General features: G+C 36.4%; 2 protein-coding genes across 4 annotated transcripts; one reads left to right on the top strand and one right to left on the bottom strand.

The window, feature by feature from the left end:
* The first annotated feature begins 312 nt into the window (after positions 1-312).
* On the top strand, positions 313-14,659 carry anpepa (alanyl (membrane) aminopeptidase a). 3 transcript variants are annotated; one of them, XM_027164167.2, is made up of 22 exons: positions 313-414; positions 2,662-3,327; positions 4,100-4,242; positions 4,345-4,487; positions 4,575-4,701; positions 5,423-5,577; positions 5,655-5,768; positions 5,858-6,001; positions 7,057-7,122; positions 7,214-7,279; positions 7,362-7,445; positions 7,672-7,847; positions 7,971-8,047; positions 8,304-8,437; positions 9,342-9,397; positions 9,507-9,654; positions 9,731-9,822; positions 9,910-10,020; positions 12,048-12,215; positions 12,349-12,489; positions 12,566-12,647; positions 14,109-14,659. In XM_027164167.2, the coding sequence occupies exons 2-22, from the start codon at positions 2,738-2,740 to the stop codon at positions 14,259-14,261; spliced, it is 2,970 nt and encodes a 989-aa protein (XP_027019968.1). In that variant the 5' UTR covers positions 313-414; positions 2,662-2,737; the 3' UTR covers positions 14,262-14,659. The 3 variants fall into 3 exon arrangements, with proteins under 3 accessions (XP_027019968.1, XP_027019984.1, XP_027019974.1); XM_027164173.2 differs by lacking the exon at positions 313-414 and adding an exon at positions 992-1,060; XM_027164183.2 differs by lacking the exon at positions 7,362-7,445.
* Positions 14,660-18,565: 3,906 nt separating this feature from the next.
* mespaa (mesoderm posterior aa) lies at positions 18,566-19,404 on the bottom strand. The gene is made up of 2 exons (XM_027161396.1): positions 18,778-19,404; positions 18,566-18,652 (listed from the first exon to the last, which is right to left on the bottom strand). Exons 1-2 carry the CDS (start codon positions 19,402-19,404, stop codon positions 18,566-18,568), a joined length of 714 nt encoding a protein of 237 aa, XP_027017197.1.
* Positions 19,405-19,999: the final 595 nt, after the last annotated feature.

Here is a 19,999-nt window from a genome sequence, read left to right as displayed (position 1 = left end):
AAAGAAAAGAACTAGCGTTCTTTTTTCATTCGTTTTAATTTATATGCAATAAATGTATATATATATATGTTTATTTCTAGACTTAAAAAAGACCCATGGCATACTTTGTACTTTGAACTTGACTTTTCTGAAGGTGGTGAAACACTTATTTATTAATTAGAATGATCTCTTATAGAGACTGAAAAACCAACATGAGTGTATGTGGAAAAATCTGAATATGCCACCACCTCCTGCTTACCTCAGACAGCAGAGTCACAGAGAGAGATAGAGAGAGAGAGAGAGAGAGAGAGAGAGAGAGAGAGAGAGAGAGAGAGAGAGAGAGAGAGAGAGAGAGAGAGAGGGAGAGTGTGTTTCTCATTAGATATATCAGTCTTCAGTTCTCTCTTTTGTGCACACTTCCTACATGGACACCTGGTACGTACAATTCTGCTCGACTTCACGTTTTCCAATGTTTATGTACATTTTCATTTAATCCTCTTATTTTTATCCTTGTTTTATTATGAAAACAAAGTGTTTTTCAATGCTCATTAACATTCAGGCATGTTTCTGCTGTTTAGCTGGCAATTGATTTAGCACATGGTGAACAAACAAGATGTGCCGGTTATCGGTTGTGTTCACTATGTAGCTTGTATTTATTTATTTCTGTATTTATTTGTTTCATTGTTTATTTATTTATTTTCTTGATCTCCATGTACATTGTCAGAGAAGAGTTTTGAAGAACATTTTGAAGCTTCGGTGTTACCCTTTTGTCCAAGGCAAAGCAAAGGCTTATTTCACATATGCTATCAAAATGTACAAAACAGATGAACTGTACAGTTCTATGCAGCTGTTAACTTTATCTCTAAGAATGATAGTCTTCTTTAACCTCTGGAGTATGTTTCTCAATCGTATCATTGTGTTTCTACACTGTAGTAAAAGATAGATATTTTAGTTTCTAGATTTTTTTTTGTATGTGCTGATGATAAAATTTCATTGCCCACATATTTCCCAGACCACAGCATCTGCAATTCATTGCCCAACATTTTTTGCAATGAAACATCCATCACTTGAAGCACATGAGGTACATAGGCAGATTTATCTTCAACCGTTTTGTTGAATCAAACAGCTTTAAGTTAAACTGTTTCTACTGGTATTTGATTACATGTAAGTACATGACGCTGGAACAGGTATAACATGATTTAAAAATGTAACACAACACACTGAGATTTGATCTGAGACAACTGCTTTTCTGTTTAGATAAAGTACTGAACCACCTTTTCTTTAAAAATGTACAATTGAAGACAAGAAGACAATTGTCTATAAATATGATATATGCAAATATTCCAAAACAGTTGCATAGTCTTCATAACTTTCTAAAACAAATCACAAATGTGGCCTTTAAACATCTGTAAACTTTCTATAAAAGACCTTTTGGATTTTGCTTACGGCCAAGTACATGCTGAATTTTGGATGAATGTGGTTTCGTTTGGTCACGTCAAAGCCAATTATGGTGAACAGTTTGTGAACTGTAGCACAGTTTCCAGCGTTGACGTTTCAGGTTTTCATACCGTTTGTGCAACTTAGTGAGAATGTGCAACTTAGTGAGGCCTCAGCTCCAAGGTCCCCAGAGTGATTGTTAGCCCGGGTTACTGTCCGTTTGGAGAGGATTCTGTGTGGCGTGTTCCTGAGATCCTGAGGCTCTGTATCCACAGCTTCCCTGGCCAGTATTGTGTTTACTGAAGATGAATTATTATCTAATAACTGTGTGGAATTTGGGGTTGTGTCTAAGATTTAAACGCTAACTTCTATTTCACAATATGTAAAATCATGGTGGTAGTCGGGTAGATAAGCTTGACTGAATTTCTCACCATTGTTCCATAGTTTCGAGCAGGCCAAGAAAATTGTGGTAAGTTTTAGCTGTTACTGCACTGAACCTCTCTTTGTTAGTGCGTGTCATGAAATGGCAGGCTATAATAATCTCTCTTTTTATGATGAGTGAATGACAACACCATACAAATAACCTGTTTAGTTTTGCATCATCTCCACTGTTTTAACCACTGTATATATTTAAAGAGCTCTGACATAGACGACATGACAGGAAGGCAATAATTTACTGCTAGAGGTGTTGTTTTGGTGTAGCATCTGTGAAGTTTAGAAGCATGTGGTTCAGATATGGTTCAGGAGTTATTATGCAAGTCATAATTGTTAAATTGTTTTATTTAATGTAAACTCATATACACAGCCAGTATTGTTATACAGCATCTTTTATATTGGGTTGCTTTTCAAAGTCTAAAGTCCCAACTCTCCCATAATTGTGTTAATATTTATTAATGTTCAAATATATGGGAGATATTGGGTACCATCCGAGTCTGGAATCTACCACAGACTAATGAGGGTTTATAGGCTTTTACTTGTGTCCTATTTTACTTACTTGTTGGTTATCACTTGTTTCCTACTTGTTTTTGAGAAATTCTCTGTAACTGAAATTGATATATTTAAAAAAAAATCATTTATGAGTCTCAAAAATGTTGACACTACTCATAATACTCAATTAAGTTAAAGCATAGATATGAATTTATTCCCTTTTCGATTTCTGTTGAATTATATTTAAGACACATTAAATAATCTGTTTAAACAAATGCAAAATTCCTAATCCAATCCTTTACACTTTACTCTTCACAGATATACAGCATTGGAACAGATGACCTTTTTCCTCTCCTTGTTAATGTAAAGAGAAGGAGGTCTGAAAAAAGCAACCATGGGAAAAGGTTACTACATCAGCAAACCTCTGGCCATAACAGCTGTACTGCTTGCTGCTGTGGCTGTAATCACCATAATCGCACTATCAATCGTTTACTCTAAAGAAAAGGCCAAATATGAACTCAAGCTCAACGATGGGACTACAAAATCTGCCCCACGCACAAAAACACCATCCAATGAACCCTGGGACAAATACAGACTTCCTGACAAGTTGTCTCCTCAATATTACAATGTCACGCTGTGGCCTCAGCTCACCATGGACAGCCAAGGCATGTACATTTTCACTGGTGAATCTGGAGTGGCTTTTACATGTGTCAGAGAGACAGATTTGATCCTGATCCATTGCCACAAGCTGAACTTGACTCTTTTTGATGGGAGGCACGCAAAGCTAATGGGAATGCATAACACCAAGGCTCCAGAGATTAGAAAAACCTGGTTCCAAGAGGAAACCCAGTACTTAGTGATCCAACTAAAGGGGACACTAAAGCCAGGAATGGTCTACTGGCTTTATACAGAGTTCAGAGGAGAGCTGGCTGATGATCTGGAAGGCTTCTACAGGAGTGAGTACGAGGAGGATGGTGTTAAAAAGTACGTTTTTGCAGAGTTTTTTTTTTTTACTTAAATATTTATCCATTTTAGCAAGAGAGAATTAGAATGAAAATCTCTCTGTAACTTTCTCCCAGTTGCACCACAAAAACACCAATCTCTGTGAGTAGAGGCATAGAGGAGTAGAGTTTTTATCTGTATTTGTATGTAAAACCAAAGTGGCCATTTCCTAAACTGTTGTTTTACATGGAAACACTAAGAAAAAATCATCACAGCTTTGTCAGCATCTGTTAGTTCTCACTCAAAGCTACTCACTTCCTCACTAATATTTATAACTAGTTTCAGCTAGAGATGATTAAGGGCATAAATTACTCAGGTATTATCTTGTTTCTGTCTAGTGAAGTATTTCTATGGAATAAACCTCTTATTTCATAGCTCACAATCTCACTTCCAACGTACAACTCGAGACTTAACAAGATGCTGTGTATTGCTGTATGCTTATTGAAGAAAAAACTATTTGTATGTGTTTTGCTATAAATTTTTAGTAGTACATAATGCGTTATATTTCTAAAACACATATGCAACATTGACTATTTTTAAAATTGTAAGTGTACCAATGAACCAATTGACCCTGTGACCAAAGTGACCAAAGTGAACCAATTAACCCTGTCAACTATATCTTATTTAAAACCTATTAAGTGTTTAGGACTTCCCCAGTGGTGAATAATGATGTTGCTGCAATTCCTTCCTGTCTCCATATCTGGATTTACTTAGTCTACAACATACTAACATTTTATTACATTTTTTTTCTCAGAGTGCTTGCCATCACACAAATGCAGGCCACATCTGCTAGAAAAGCTTTTCCCTGTTTTGATGAGCCAGCCATGAAGGCCATATTTCACATCACTCTCATTCATGAGCCTGGAACCGTTGCTCTATCAAACAGTCGAGATTTAGGTGGGAGAACTGTATGAGTTTCATTATCTACAAACGTTCACTTCACTTATATCACATACGTTACACTTTTATCATACATTTGGTCTGATTTGTTTTTTACAGGTTCAGAAAGCCTTAAAATGAGAGACCAGGATGTTATTAGAACTAAATTTGAGCCCACAAAGAGGATGTCAACGTATCTTGTTGCTTTCATTGTTTGTGAATTTACATACACCAGCAAACAAAAAGATAACATGGATGTGATGGTAATTTTAGAACTAATTAACAAATTGATTATTACATTTGTCCAATGTTACTTGACATATTTATTATTGGTTTGTATTTTTCCGAAGGTTCGTATATGGGCAAGAAAAAACGCCATTGAAGAAGGCCAGGGAGACTACGCCCTTCGCATCACACAGCCGATACTAGAGTTTTTTGAGAAGTATTACAATACTTCATATCCTCTGTCTAAATCAGGTATGAGAATATTGACTTTTCATTTGAAGTTTCACTCAGTTTTCTCCTAAAATGCTCAATTTTAGTTAACATCCAGGTAGGGTGAAGCTAACATCCAGTTAGGGTGAAGGCTAGCATGTACTTGCTCTGAGACACATGAAATCAGCCATTGCATGTGTTTGATCACATTGTCAAGTCAAGTCAAGTCAAGAAGCTTTTATTGTCATTTAAGGACAGTACAAACAGTGCAAGACAAATAGACGGTGCAAACAAACAATACAAGACAATAGACAAAAGACAATACACAAAAGAGAAAAGCAGCACCGACCAGTGTACATACTATACACTACGTTGTAGCATGTTATCCACAGAGTTGCATTATCTAAAATCTTATACATCACATATTCTCATGATTGGTTAGTGTTGCTCTGATTGAAAGATGAAATTTATGTCAATTCCATCTGTCCAGAAAACAAAATTTTTGCTCTCTTGGATATTTAGCCGCCAATGGCTGTGGCATCATTGGGATATAAACTTAAACATATTTAATATTTAGATTAAATGTTTTTTAGTTTCATAACATCTATAAACTTAAAAAACACTGTGGTTATGTCATTATAGATTTCAGGCCTGCAGATTGTGTTAATAAATCTGGGTGATTTGACTAAAGAAACATCCTCTCACCTGAAGCTCTTCATCGTTTTAATAAATACTGCGAAATTGCCTTTGCTTTTGTTTGTAGACCAGATTGCACTTCCTGACTTCAATGCTGGAGCCATGGAGAACTGGGGACTCATCACTTATAGAGAGACAGCACTTCTTTTTGATCCGAAGACCTCAGCCAATGGCAACAAACAGAGGATTGTAATTGTGGTGGCTCATGAGCTCGCTCATATGGTAATGCTACAACTAAGTGACAAACATTTCATACTTTTGTTTGACATTATGCTAATGGTGTGGTTTGTGGCTTCCAGTGGTTTGGTAATCTTGTGACGCTAAAATGGTGGAATGAGGTGTGGCTGAATGAAGGGTTTGCATCATATGTGGAGTACCTTGGTGCAGACTACGCAGAGCCAACATGGAACATGGTTAAGATCATTGTACAGGAGATATCTAGTAGTGATACAGTAGATATTCTTTGTCCAAGTCAAATTCACCCTTTCTTGTCTCTCTACAGAAAGACCAGATCGTACTAAATGATATTTACCGTGCGTTTGCAGTGGACAGCTTGGTGTCCTCTCACCCTCTGTCCTGCAATGAGGAGGAAGTCAATACACCTGCAGAAATCACCCAGATGTTCGACACCATCTCTTACAGCAAGGTGACATGGTTAACTGTTTCATTTTATTAACCTGTATGTTCTGTTCACTGCAATCAAGAGATTATTTGTATATTTTACGGCACAAAACCTAGAGAAAGATTTCTAGCTTGGAATTTTTATGAAAGAAACCTTTGAGATTATAAAGAGTGTATTTATAAACAGTTGTCCTGTGGCATCCATTATGATTTGTATAAATTGGGCCCAAAGTGTCAATATTTTGTGTAGCCACCATTATTTTCCAGCACTGTCTTTACCCTCTTGGGCACGAAGTACACCAGAGCATAGCAGGTTGCCACTGGAGTCCTCTTCCACTCCTCCATGATGACATCATGGAGCTGGTGGATGTTAGAGACCTTGAGCTCCTCCACTTTCAGTTTGAGGATGCCCCACAGATGCTCAATAGAGCTTAGGTGTGGAGACATGCTTGGCCAGTCCATCACCTTTACCCTCAGCTTCTTTAGCAAGGTAGCGGTCGTCTTGGAGGTGTGATTGGGGTTGTTATCAAGTTGGAATAATGCCCAGCGGTCCAGTCTCCGAAGGGAGGGAACATGCTCTGCTTCAGTATATTACAGCACATGTTGGCATTCATGGTTCCCTCAATGAACTGTAGCTCCTCAGTGCCAGTCAACTCTGTTATTCACCACTCAGTCTACTCATTTTGCAATCGTAGTGAAAAAAGTAAATTATTAGTGTAATATTCATCTAATACTATTTTTAGTAAACAACCAAATGGGTAATTTTGACCCAAACAAAATAGAACAGTTAATTGTTCTATAATTTGTATAAATCTTGATATAATTTATGTCTCTTTAAACGATACGATATAAAAGCAGTTATTTATAGTGGAGTCAGACCTTTGAACTCTGGTCAGTTTTCCTGATTTTTTTCTTTCTGCTTAATTGACTGCTCTGTCCTAAAAAGTGTTTTAGTCTGTTAAATGGCTTTAAAGAGCATATTTTAAGTGTGTTTGAGTTTGCATATGTGTGTGTGTGTGTGTGTGTGTGTGTGTGTGTGTGTGTGTGTGTGTGTGTGTGTGTGTGTGTGTGTTATTACAGGGGGCTGCAGTGCTCAGGATGCTTTCTCAGTTCCTCACTGAGCCTGTCTTTGCCAAAGGACTTAATGTAAGCTTTACTGGAACCTAAAGGGTTAATAAGGGCTATTTATGTGTTGACCAAATAAAATAAAGAATCTTTTCAATGTTTCCTCTTACAGACATATCTAAATCAGTTTGCTTTTTCAAGCTCTACATATTCTGACCTTTGGGATCATCTTCAGAAGGTAAGTAGGTATACGGGCTGACCGCATACCGCAAAGAATTTTATGTCACATGCTGTATGTATTTAGTGTTTCCACCTTACAGCTTGATCCTGAGCTGGGGGTTAATGTTTGTGTGGAGTTTTCTTCCCAAGTCTGTCCCAAGAGTGTCCAAGAGTTTTCTTCCCAAGTCAGTGCCCCCCCCCCCCACACCACCACCACCAATAACCTCCCAAAAAAATGCAAATTGATAGACTGACTATGCTAAATTTACCCCCTCATGCCTTGGTATAGGCTTCAGATCCACTTCTCTGACCAGGATGAAGTTCTTACTGAACAAAAAATCAGTTAGATGTGAGAACATGTTCTATTCATCTTTACATACAAGAAATTACAGTCTCTAATGTCTTTTTCAGGCAGTTCATAAAACCCCGAGTCTGAAATTGCAGCACAGCGTCCATGACATCATGAACCGCTGGATTCTTCAAATGGGTTTCCCAGTCATCACTATTGACACCCAAATTGGGAACGTTAGCCAGAAGCACTTTCTGCTGGAGCCGAACTCAGTGGTAGAGCGACCATCACCATACAAGTACAATACCTAAACTTGTCACTTATTTTTAATATAATCACTAAGATCGTTAAAACTCTTGGTTAATTTGTTGCAAGCTGAAATAATGCTTAACAGCATGCATGTTTAATTGTTCTGCTTAAGTTATGAGTGGTATGTTCCAATCGAATGGATGAAGAGTGGTGTAGAACAGGAGCAACTCTGGCTTTTTCAAAAATCAGGTATTTCTAATGCACTCCACTAAAACCACAATACTTTTTGTGAGGCAATAACATGTATTTCATCAAGCATCACGTGCTGAATGACCAACTGAATGTCTACTGCACAGTATGGTATAAATCTATTTACTCAGATACTGCCGTCTCTTTCCGTGCTGTAAAATGAATGCTTGCTTTGTTTATATCTCAACATATCCCTTTCTCTCAGCCTACAATTATAACAGACCTACTTGTTGGGCTTCTTGTGTTTTCTCTCCAGCTATGTATAAACCCCTAAAAGCCAAGAAAGGGGAATGGGTTTTGGCAAATCTAAATGTTTCAGGTTACTACAGGGTCAATTATGACCTTGAGAACTGGGAAGCACTCCTTAATCAGCTGACAACCAACCACCAGGTACACAGATATAAAACATAATGCCATCGTGTATTAAAGTGATGGAAATCTAATTTGTACAGATAAATAAAAAAGTTAACATCCTCAAAATCATGTTTACATTGGTATACAGTTATAATACTGTATGTACAGCATACACTTCCTCTAGACCCACAGAATATACCTTCAGTCATGTGAAACAATATTGGAAGATCCAAGTAATATAACTAAACTAATAAAATCAAAGAAAAGTCTTTTTTAAATGATCTATAGAATGAAATTTAAAAAATCTTATTTCTTTTGAGGAAAAAGTAAGGACACCCCATATTTATACTTAAATGGATAAAATTACCTACAGTATCACATCAGGTTACAGAACATTTTGGAGAAAGCTTGAAGTGGAACTGGACCTTCAAACATGACAATGACCTAAAACATACCAGTAAATCCATCAAGGACTCATTGAAATGTAAAAAATGGAGAAGTCTAGAATGTTCAGGTTAAAGCCCAGATCTAAATCCTATTGAGATCCTGTGTGGTGATTTGAAATCCCTCAAATATCACACAGGTGAAAGAATTCTGCATTGAAGAGTGGGAGAAACGTTCTTCCTGTTGATGGCAGAAACTGGTAGATGGCTACAAGAAACATCTCATTGAGGTTATTTCAACCAAAGGGGGAAATACTAGCTATTAGGGTATTTAATAGCTGGTATTTATTTTGTTTAATAGGTAAAGACAAAGTGATTTTTTTTTACATCACTTTCATCTACAGTTACAAACTAAAACAAGATCAGAAATTGGCATGTTGACATTTCTTAATAAAGAACTGACATTTAATGGGGTGTCCTAATTTTTCACATAACTGTATATGACGGTACTATGACTTCAATGCTAAAAAGATTTGGTTTTGCTCTTGCTTGTTTAGAAAATACCAGTGATTAATCGAGCCCAAATTCTGGATGATGCCTTTACACTAGCAAGGTAAGATCACTATTCGTGTGCTTTTCATTCACTATTCATGTGCTTTTCAAGTGTCATTTTTTTCTTGTTGAAATCATATATTAATATAATCATGTACGATTTCTTTCAGGGCATCCATCATAAACATAAACCTTGCTCTAAGAGTGACTAAATACCTGTCAATGGAGAGAGAATACATTCCATGGGAAGCAGCTCTCAGAAGCCTCAGCTCATTATTTGACGTGTTTGAACGCAATGAGGTTTATGGACCTATGCAGGTGGGCTCATGACAGACATCAATAAAATCAGCACCAATTCTATTCAGTGTAATTGCATATATTTTTGTCCTTTTAGGCCTATTTGCGAAAACAAGTCAAGCCTTTGTTTGATCATTTTACTTCAGTTACTTCAAACTGGACGACTGTGCCTGCAGGCCACACTGATCAGTAAAGATTTTAACATCTCTTAACACTGGCACTGATTAGATATCCGAGGGTTATTCACATCTCAAGCGTTTTCTGCTTTGTGCTTAGATTCACACAGATCATCGCACTGTCGCTGGCGTGCAGTACAGGAATACAGGAATGTAAAGATCTCACCAAGCACTGGTTTAGCCAGTGGATGCAGGATCCTGAACACAATAGGTAAGTATGTATGAGAAATTAGAGAATTATACAGCAATGCACCTTATATCTAATAGTCACTTTTAATTTCCAATTTAGAGGAAATGAGTTTTATATATGAATTATACATGGAAGTATTTGTGGGTGTTTCTCAGTCAGCTCCATAGCTTCCTAGGGTGTGACACTGATGATCCATTTCCAGAGATGATCTAATTTCCCCCATCAGTCACAGCAAAGTCCCAAACATATAAAATATTCATTCATATAACTGTATTAACTTGATGACATGTGGGTTCTGTCATGGTATATCAAATTAGATTAAAATCTAGCTTTTGTATTTTAATTAATCACTTGAAAGTCTTAAGACTTGAACATCCATATATAGAACATCAAATAAAGCTAAAAACCAATAGAGTAAGTAATCATTTGAGAGCTATAACAATGATAAGCGACTTACATTTGTATACAAAGTTGGCAGAGTTTGTCTACAATTTTTTTTCCTGTTTAAAGTCTGTTAAAAATGTAAGTATCTATTCCCCCGGTTTCTGTGGTGCATTGTGGGATTTTTTTTTTAGCATTCCAGTAGACTGGAAGGACTTTGAGACGTTAAGAGGGAAAGAGAGAAAGCCCTTATCAGTGCACTGACTACTGAACTAGGAAGCTGACTAAGACCTCATGAGAGTTTTGACTTTAAATAAGTGAGACACATTGTAAAATTGAGTTTTTATGAAATCTAGTGGAAAAAACATTTTTTCCCCAAAGAAACTCTACTTCTAACAATTTGCCCTTTAGATTAGTACAACTATCAATAACAATTTAAGATAAATGAAATCCATCCTGTAAATTGATCAGATTTTATTCGTCCTCATTTTATTTATCTATATACATTGATATTGACATGATCAATAAGAATAAAAAAGTACACTTCAAATTAAAAAATAATATTAAAATAATAATATTAATTACTTTGCACACATAAAATTCAACAAAATAAAACTCAGGTACTGAACATAAACTTCATCGCATCCATTATACTAAATAAATTAAATAATCAAATATTCCTTGACCTGCACTCACAAACACTCATGAATGGCGACTCTCAGACTCAGTTTTGGCGGGAAAAAATGAAACTCAATACTTACAGAGTAAAATGATAGAAAACAAAATCAAACATTTGCAAGAAAATATAGTAACTCAAATAAACTGCTGGGTTAGCAACTAAAAATGTTTTTCTGCCTTCTGTCTTTAACTTATCACCTCCTTATTATAATTACTATTGCATATTGCAATAAGCTCCTAGCATTTTCCACACCATTCTGTGTCTAATTAAGTGAAAACTCCTCCCACTCTATTTCTAACCAATTAACGACGACGCTCTTCTTCTGTTAGTGTGGAAATATACACTAATTGAACCAATAATAATTTAGCGAACAAATGTGTAGATAAAAACACACATTTCTTAAGTACGCAACCGACAAACTTGAACAGATTCTTCTGGAACATATCAAACAAAACTTTAGTAGTAGCCTAGATGGGTTACAGTTACATAAAATTATTGCCAACTTAAAACAAGAACCACAAAATTTTTAAATAAATGCTATGGTATAGCATTTATGTATAAAAAGATATCATAAAAATTGTTACTCTATATAAAAATAAAGTATAATAAAATTATTTCTCTATATAAAAAAGTTTGAGCCTGTTTTTATTTATATGCTTAGTAGTATATACTATGAATCTAGCACTTAGCCATAATGACACATTTCTTTCTCTTTCAGAGCTATGGTTCAGATGTTTTATTATGGGGCCCTTTGACATCTGTGAGCTTTAAACAGCCATTTATGTTGCTAATTATTCAAAACCAACTCTGCCTTCCTTAGGGATTCCTCTCAGCAGTTTTACGAATGGGTTTTATGAAGAAAGACTTAGCTAGGAACTTGAGCTAGGGATCTTAGCTAGGAGTGCCACTTTAGAGAAATCCTACTGGCTATACTGTTACTTTTTAAACTAAAACAGTGTCATGATGAAAATTATGCTGCATCGGTTAGGATTCACCCGAACCTGAGGTCGACGGTGTACTGCAATGCTGTGGCTGCAGGAGGAGTGGAGGAATGGGACTTTTGTTGGAAGATGTTTAAGAAGGCTACAGTAGCAGCTGAGGCGGTCAAACTGAGATCAGCTTTATCCTGCACCAAACAGCCATGGCTGCTTAACAGGTACCTATTGTAAAATTTCTTCTTCTGAACCATGAAACTTATTGAAGTTATTCTTTATGCTACAAGCATGCTCAGATAGATTAACGTGAAAATGATTCATGCCACCTTTTCATCTTTTCCTTTTTAAAACAAGGTTCCTTGAATACACTCTGGATCCTGAAAAGATTCGCAAACAGGACGCAACCTCAACAATAGGATCGATCGCCTACAACGTGATCGGACTGCCTCTGGCTTGGGATTTTATCAGAGCGAGATGGGAGTACCTTTTTAAAGTGTAAGAGTAACACATGGCATGGTCCTAAATTAAAGACAGAGCTTTTATATTATTGAAGCATTAGATTTTTTTACAGGTATGGAACGGGATCGTTCAGCTTCGCCAGGTTGATAAATGATATCACTGCCCAATTTTGCACCCCGTTTGAGTTACATCAGGTAGGACCATTTATTAAACAACAATAAAGTTTCACCATGTAGACTGATAATTGGGACTTGTGGCTTAGTGTTTAAAAAGTTTAAGATTGTAAACACACCTAAATAAAGAGCCACTGTTGATTCGTTGACTAACTGCCCAGATGGTTGATTGGATTGCAGTTTAGTTCAATTGTACAAAACATGTCTGCCAATTAAATAAACAAATGGCATTAAATGATACAGTATATACCTGTACCATGCAAAATATATCCTCAATTTGTAATTCAAATATAAGATTACTAAAACCTAATTCTAAACATTTTTTCTTATATCCAGCTTGAAATTGTTTTGTTTTATTGTTTTAATTTTGCTAATTTTAAGCATCTATTTTTAGTAGAAGAAGCTAAATTATCTACCAATTGAACAAGAAAATGTAGAACTTGAAATGAGTAAAAATATCTAGAAATAGTGATAATTGGACTCTTATAATAGGAAATACTATATTAATTGGACCATATTAAAAAAAAAATCACTTTTACTAAGATGTCAGTTTTTGCAGTGCAAAAGAAAGGGATATAGTTTGTTATGCATCATAGGTGGTGTTCAGCTGAATTGTATAAATGTACAACTACATCAAAACATCTGGATAAGTGACTAACATGACTGAATAGCGAGAACAGTGGCCGGGTAATGCTTAGACATTAGCGATTAGTGATTTGAAGTGATTTGATTCGTTTCACAGTGCCGCTTTGTGTTAGTGCTTAGACATCTGTTTAGAAATTGAAGAAGGAAGAATAAACATATACTTCTCTTTCTGTTGTCTTTATACATTCTTTATTCATCGTAAACAAACCATGTTCTCAGATCCAAGCTTGTAAATATAACAAGTAGTCTAAGACTGTGACAACTCTATCTTTTGTGAGCTAATGTCTGTAGCTTGTCTCTGATCTGATAAGCTGCCTTCAGTTACATCAGTTACATGCATACATTTGACTGGAGGAAACAGAGGCAGTTTGGTGTTTAAACTGGAGTTGTTTAATTACAGACTTTTTTCCATGTGTTTATTGTCTCTGCCATACTAATTCAAAGTGAACAGAAATGACATTTACTGTACAGTTACACCATATTGACAGTTACGGCAGGGGATGATGGTGATTCTTATATTTTTTTCCCTTCTAAATAAGACTTACTTGCACCTTAGCTTAGAAAAAGCAAAATATTTCAGATGTCCTGAACATGTTACAAAATCATACCAATACTAGTAATTCTGGTCTTTATTTGTATCTCCAAGTATATAATTTCTGTGCTTGGAGTTACACTCTAAAAAACATACTCTGTTAGTTTTGGAAGCAGTTTTCCTTTTTTTATGGAGAATGAACACCATATAAGGTATTGTTGGTGGACTGAATCTCATCAGTCACAGTGAAGAGTTTGGCTTTAGTTTTAATATAATCACACACCTTATTGTGCTTTGTTTCGCAGTTAAAACAATTCCAAAAGGACAACGCGGACGTGGGCTTTGGCTCGGCCTCAAAGGCTCTGCAGCAGGCTATTGAGAAGACAACAGCCAGAATCAAATGGCTGGCAGAGAACAAGGAGCCAGTTCTCAAGTGGTTCTTGTCTGAGACAATGTGAACTGCACAGGACCGATTCACCTCAACAGCCTTAAAAACTTCGGTCATGACATTTACAGGAGGGTAATTCATGGATCTTCATATTGGCATGAACATACAGATATATCAGCATATTCACAGCCATTCAGGATACATTTCAGTCATATTAGTAAAGGCAGCTGGTTTAAATGGGCTAGCAGAGCTAAGCCCAATTCTTTCAATATTAAACAGTCGTTCGTATAAGGGTTTCTTTTTTCAGATTATATCAGATTATATGCTGTCAACCCCATAGGGCATTACAGACTTGAAATACTAAACAGCAAATGGCAGTGAAAGCTCAGTGGTTGAGCTGATCAATAAATTAAGCTCTTACAAGCCTGTAAAATAATTGCTATTTTTGAATAAAAATATTCACTCAGATAATGGAGTCACTTGTGCTGCTTTTCTTGAGATGCTCATTGCTCGTTACTGAATACTTCTAAATGAGCAATATTTTTTGTTCTTTGTATTTAACTGGAAGTTCATCATAGTCTACCATTTGATTATTTTTTTTTGCACAACAATAAAAGGGACAAAATATATGAAGTTTAAAAATGCAGAATACAAAGTACACAATGAGTAAAAAATTACTATAGCAGTAATATTTCACTTGAGCAAAAGTATTTGACATGAAAATTACTCAAGTACAAGTTAGTGAAAACCACTGGAGTAATTACTTTACAAATCTATTTTTACATATCTACAAGTGGCACAACTTATCTGAAAGTAAACCATATTTGAACAGTTATGCTAACTATCCAAGTGAACACTTCCTTTATCATCACTAAAAGATGGTAACATTAGCTGTCTAGCTAACATGGCCAAATGCTGTCAGATTTTCAGTAGCTAGATTTAGATAATGTTAAGTTACATACACATTTCTGTAGCAGAACTTAGATATGTTAAAGAAAACATTAAATCGCTACTGTATTGTGACATTTTTTCTCTTATGTTTTTAAACTTTTCAACAGTAAAACATGCACAAATCTGACTAGCTAGATTAGCTCACTCAGCTAACTAATGTTTTACCTGTACCTGATTCTGAATACACAATGACTATAATGCTCCTAATTTTTATTTATTTATTTATTTATTTATTTATTTATTTATTTATTTATTTATTTAAGCTTTAGTAACATTTACGTTAGTAAATAATTTAATACTTGATGTAAATCTAGGGGTTTATACTTTTTTCTTTAATTTCAGTGACAAATTTGAAGCTTCAACTTTTACCAGAGCAATCATCATATTCACACTAAACTTTATCTTTTGAGGCTTTATATATCCATGAGCAAGTGAAAGTCTTACTCTGCTACTTTAACTGGACTTTTACTGTTACAAGCCTGTGACCTTTATAATTGTGGTCCAGCAATAACAGTGGACAATACTGCATAGCGTTAGCAACAAGCTGGCTGGTTAAATGAAAGATTACTCTAACCCTAATTACCTTCTCAAAATGATTAATGGTCTATGTCGTAGATTTAACCAAGTACTGTGTCTGTATATTAACTGATCTAAACTCTGTATTACTATAATCTCATTTAACAGTAGAGAGGTTTGACTTTACATTCACAATATGAGCAGCCATGTTGAACTAACGTCACTCTTTAAACAGGGAAGGAAATGGAAGTTGAGAAATCTCAAGTTTAAGGGACATCTTCAATGTTTTTTTGTTATGCCATGAATTATAGGCCACAACGTAACTTCTAATGTGGCATTTTTCCTTTGTTTATCCAGACTGTTTTGCCATTTATACACAATCCTGAAATGCTTTTTAGATCCACCACCATCCTGCCACCTCCACCATATGTACAATATGAGAGCTGTAGTCAAACAGAGTCAGGAACTTTGTTCTGTATCTTGCTATATTTTGTCTATTTTGTTCTACAGTTTGAACATTTTGTTAAAGGTAGATTCAGCAATGGTAAGAGTCTAATCACACACCTATCTAAGAACACTGTGACCTTTCTGAAGTTTTTCTCACACATCACTGTTAAGCAGCTCGACACACTTGGTGCAGAGTGTCAACATTAACTCACACATCTTTAATAGTGACACAGAGGAACAGAGGAATTGACATCTGACCCATTCTTCTTATGGACAGCTTTACTCTCCTGAACAGTAGATAGAGGCATTACAAAGTAACAAACCACAGCTGTGAATATACAAATTCAGGGCTTTAATATTTAGTTATATTAAATTTAATCACTGATAAAGGGGAGGTGGTAGCGATCGGAAGGTTATAAGTTTAAATCCCAGGAACATCAAGCTGCCAGTGCTGGGCCATTAATTAAATTTCCAGGACCAGATGATTCAGTTGATTTGCTTTACTGTAGTCAGTCAAAAGCAAGGTTAGTAGGCATTTAGGTCCCATTTAGACCCATGAAACATATAGAAGTATTATATATTTTTACTTTATATATTTCCTTTCCTTTTTAGACAGAAGTGGAACATTCTGAGGTGTTTTTCTGCTCACCATGAATGTAAATAGTAGCTATTTGAAATACTGTAGACTTCTTATCACCTCTAACAAGTCTGGTTTTCCACTGAACTCAGTCTGCTCAAATGCTTTTTTTCACTATTCCGAATAATCACTAGAGACTAGAGAGACTTTTGTGTGTGAAAATCCCAGATCATCAGTTTCTGAAATATTTCAACCATGCCATTTTGACCACAGTCAAAATCACTGAAATCACATTTGTCCGATATGAACAATGTTAACTGAAGATCTTGACCTGTATCTGCCTGACATGTCTATGAAGTCTTTACCATCATTGTGACCTCCATAATGACCTCCTCTACACTCAGAAGCACTTTGCTTGCACAGCTGATTAGCAGAACAATTTCTGTTCTGTTTCTTTGTATACTTGGCATTCTGTGATATATTTTACTACATCCCCTAGGAAGAAACATAACAGTCTTGTAGGTAGGGGTAGTAAATGTTTTTAATTCTTTGTCAGGATGTATGATTCTATTATGAACCTTAACATTAAACATGGCACAAATGGTACATTGAAGTGAAAAATGGGTTTCTTTTAAGAACCATTTACTGAAAGATGCTTCATGGAACCACACATGGTTCTTCTATGGCATTGCTTTTAATATCCCATAATGCTATAATCACACTATCCAGTGTCACCCAGATGAGGTTGGGTTCCTATTTGACTCTGGTTCCTCTGAAGATTTCATCCTCATACCGTCTCAGGGAAATTTTCCTTGCTACTGCTACCTCTGGCTTGCTTATTAAGAATAAATTTAAGATTTATAATTTATATCCTGAATTAATATATTTCTGTAAAGCTGCTTCCACCAATGTTTACTGTTAAAAGCTCCAAATAAAATCGAATTGAAATACACCAAGCTGCACAGAAGCAGTTTTGTTGGCTTATGATAACCAACATTTTTGTTTGCTTTTTTTTTTGGTTAAGCCATTCATTCAGCCATTCACTGTACTGTAAATGCTGTATCTTTTTGTCAGAATGCTTCTGACAAATGTGAAAAGGATGTGATTCATTCTGCCCTGATATTACAGCACTTAGACAGGACATAGATGAGACATGCAGCACAGATGGACAGAGGAAGTGTTGTGTCTAGGAACAGCTGCAGGCTTGTCACCTTGTAGGTGAACTCTTTTTAAGGAGCGATCCTCAAACCCAAAGTCCCACACCTCTTGATCAACACTGGAAGACCAGCTGCGTTGCAATAAAAGTTGCAGAAATTCTCATTCAAGTTTACTTAAATTAATTCTGATTTCCCAAGAACTTAAAAGCTCTTTGGCTGAATCTCAGAGCTCGCATTCTCTTTAATCCGCATTAGGCTCAGTAGGAAGTCAAGATATTAAGTCTTACATTTAAGAGCGAAGTCCCGCTGGGTTCAGTGCTTGACTTTGTTTACTGACCAACAGCATTAAAAGAGCTACATAGTGAGAATGAGCTTACTGTCTTGGCTGACTTATTTTCATCTCACCAGGGGACCTTCCTTGGGGGTGCTAATTACTTTAATGTGATCTTACCATCACCCAACTGTCTATCATTAGGATGTTTTGGGCTTGAGTTAATGACTTAGATTACAAACTTAAAGGATAGCTGATATTAGTACTAATAAAAAAATCACAGAGGAATTTTTTTTAAATATTTTTTTTATTTTTCCCAAATATTTTGCAATCAATAAATAAAGAGTTGTAAAAATATAAATAAGGATATAAAATATTCACTATTTACAAGCTTTACAGTATTAAAAACATTGCACAAATGAATGGCCCTTCAGTAGAAATGTCCTCTATGTCACTTAGCATTGTCCATAATAGCAGTATTGCTGCTGGGGGATCCAGTAATCCTGAGCTGGAGATGAAGGCAGGCTGCTGGTCTCTGCATTCTGTTGTACAATAAAAAGGATTACATATTAGTCCTAAATAATAACAGGTCATGTTCTTGCATAAGCACAATTCTTAGGTCATTTTATATGCAGATATTAAAGACATTGTGATATTGAGTACATACCTGACAATAAGGCATATTGAAGACCTCCTGTGTGGAGAAGCTTGGTGTTTGTGGAGCCACTTGATTAAAGCTCTGTTCACAGAACGTTGGCAAGTTTGGAGCCTGCATTGGTGCTGAAAGACTTCCATGAGCCGGCATTTCTTGGTCGAGCTCCAATTGAGCCGACAGGTAGGAAATGTAATGGATGGTGAGACGCAGAGTGTCGATCTTGGTCAGCGTCTGTCCAGCAGGAGCCACTGATGGAGGCAGATAGGTCCTGAGATGGTGTAATGCTTTGGTGAGATCCCTCATTCTGAGCTTCTCCCGTTCGCTCGCACTCTGCCGCTTCAGTCCAGGGAACTTCGACCTCGGTCTTCCGGTCTTTTTGGCCACCTTGCCGATTTTCGTCTTTTCTTCTTCATTGTTCTTTGAAGGGAAGATCTCTGGAAAGCTTTCCTGTCCTGTTCCATATTGGAAAGCTGGTGGAGAGAAACAGCAGGAATCGATGGAGGAAGCCGGGGAGAGGCTGCTGCAGGCGCTGTAGTAGCCGGCGTCAGAAGCAGAGAGGCTTTGCTCCAAGAGGCCCTCACAGTTGAACAGAAACTCAGAGTTATCCTGAAGCTGGATAAGAGAGCTGGAGACATCCATTGTTGCTCAGAGTGAGGAAAGGTCTTGAAGAGAGGCTGTGTGTCTGACTGATGCTGAAGCAGTGTGGAGCTCTTGTATATATCCCCCATGAGGTGTGAGGTGGCACCTCTAGGGGCTGTTCTCAGTCCAGAGAGGAGAGGTGACACCACAGGCAGGGGGTCCATGGGAAAGGGCAACTCATCCAGGCTCAAGGCTGAGGTGTGAGCGCCACAAGAAACACCTAGCAACTGATCCTCAAAACTAGGAAAATGTCTGAAATCAGACAGAAGTAACTGAAGTAATGTCAGACAAAGTTATAAATATAAAAGACAAAGATATAAATTTAAAACTCTCTATAGTTTTACGACCTTTACTACCTCGTGTGGAAAGTTTAAATGGCACAGTAATGGCAGGAATTATTTTTGAGGTGCATGAATTGCAGATAACACATGACATATACAGTTCAACATTCATTCCAGTCAATAGTAATTAAAGTAGGACTTGATCGATATGTTATTATAATCATATCACAATGCTGTTAATGAACAATCAACTTCATTTACATGCTCTTGTTTTATACAGTATTTGCTTTAGGCTTTACTGTCTTAATATACTA

Source organism: Tachysurus fulvidraco, chromosome 2, assembly GCF_022655615.1.
Source record: "Tachysurus fulvidraco isolate hzauxx_2018 chromosome 2, HZAU_PFXX_2.0, whole genome shotgun sequence".
NCBI classification, from domain to species: domain Eukaryota; kingdom Metazoa; phylum Chordata; class Actinopteri; order Siluriformes; family Bagridae; genus Tachysurus; species Tachysurus fulvidraco.
The sequence above is the reverse complement of the archived record's forward strand: the minus strand, read 5'-3'. Positions and strand labels throughout refer to the sequence as shown.

What these genes read in the sequence shown, in the direction of transcription:
- anpepa (XM_027164167.2), top strand. Translation starts at nt 2,738, where the DNA reads ATGGGAAAAGGTTACTACATCAGCAAACCTCTGGCCATAACAGCTGTA. An exon ending in CAGAGCCAACATGGAACATG is followed by an intron (nt 5,769 to 5,857) that starts GTTAAGATCATT and finishes GTCTCTCTACAG; the next exon opens with AAAGACCAGATCGTACTAAA. An exon ending in CCTGCAGGCCACACTGATCA is followed by an intron (nt 9,823 to 9,909) that starts GTAAAGATTTTA and finishes CTTTGTGCTTAG; the next exon opens with ATTCACACAGATCATCGCAC.
- mespaa (XM_027161396.1), bottom strand. Translation starts at nt 19,404, where the DNA reads ATGGATGTCTCCAGCTCTCTTATCCAGCTTCAGGATAACTCTGAGTTT. An exon ending in TCAATATGCCTTATTGTCAG is followed by an intron (nt 18,653 to 18,777) that starts GTATGTACTCAA and finishes ATTGTACAACAG; the next exon opens with AATGCAGAGACCAGCAGCCT.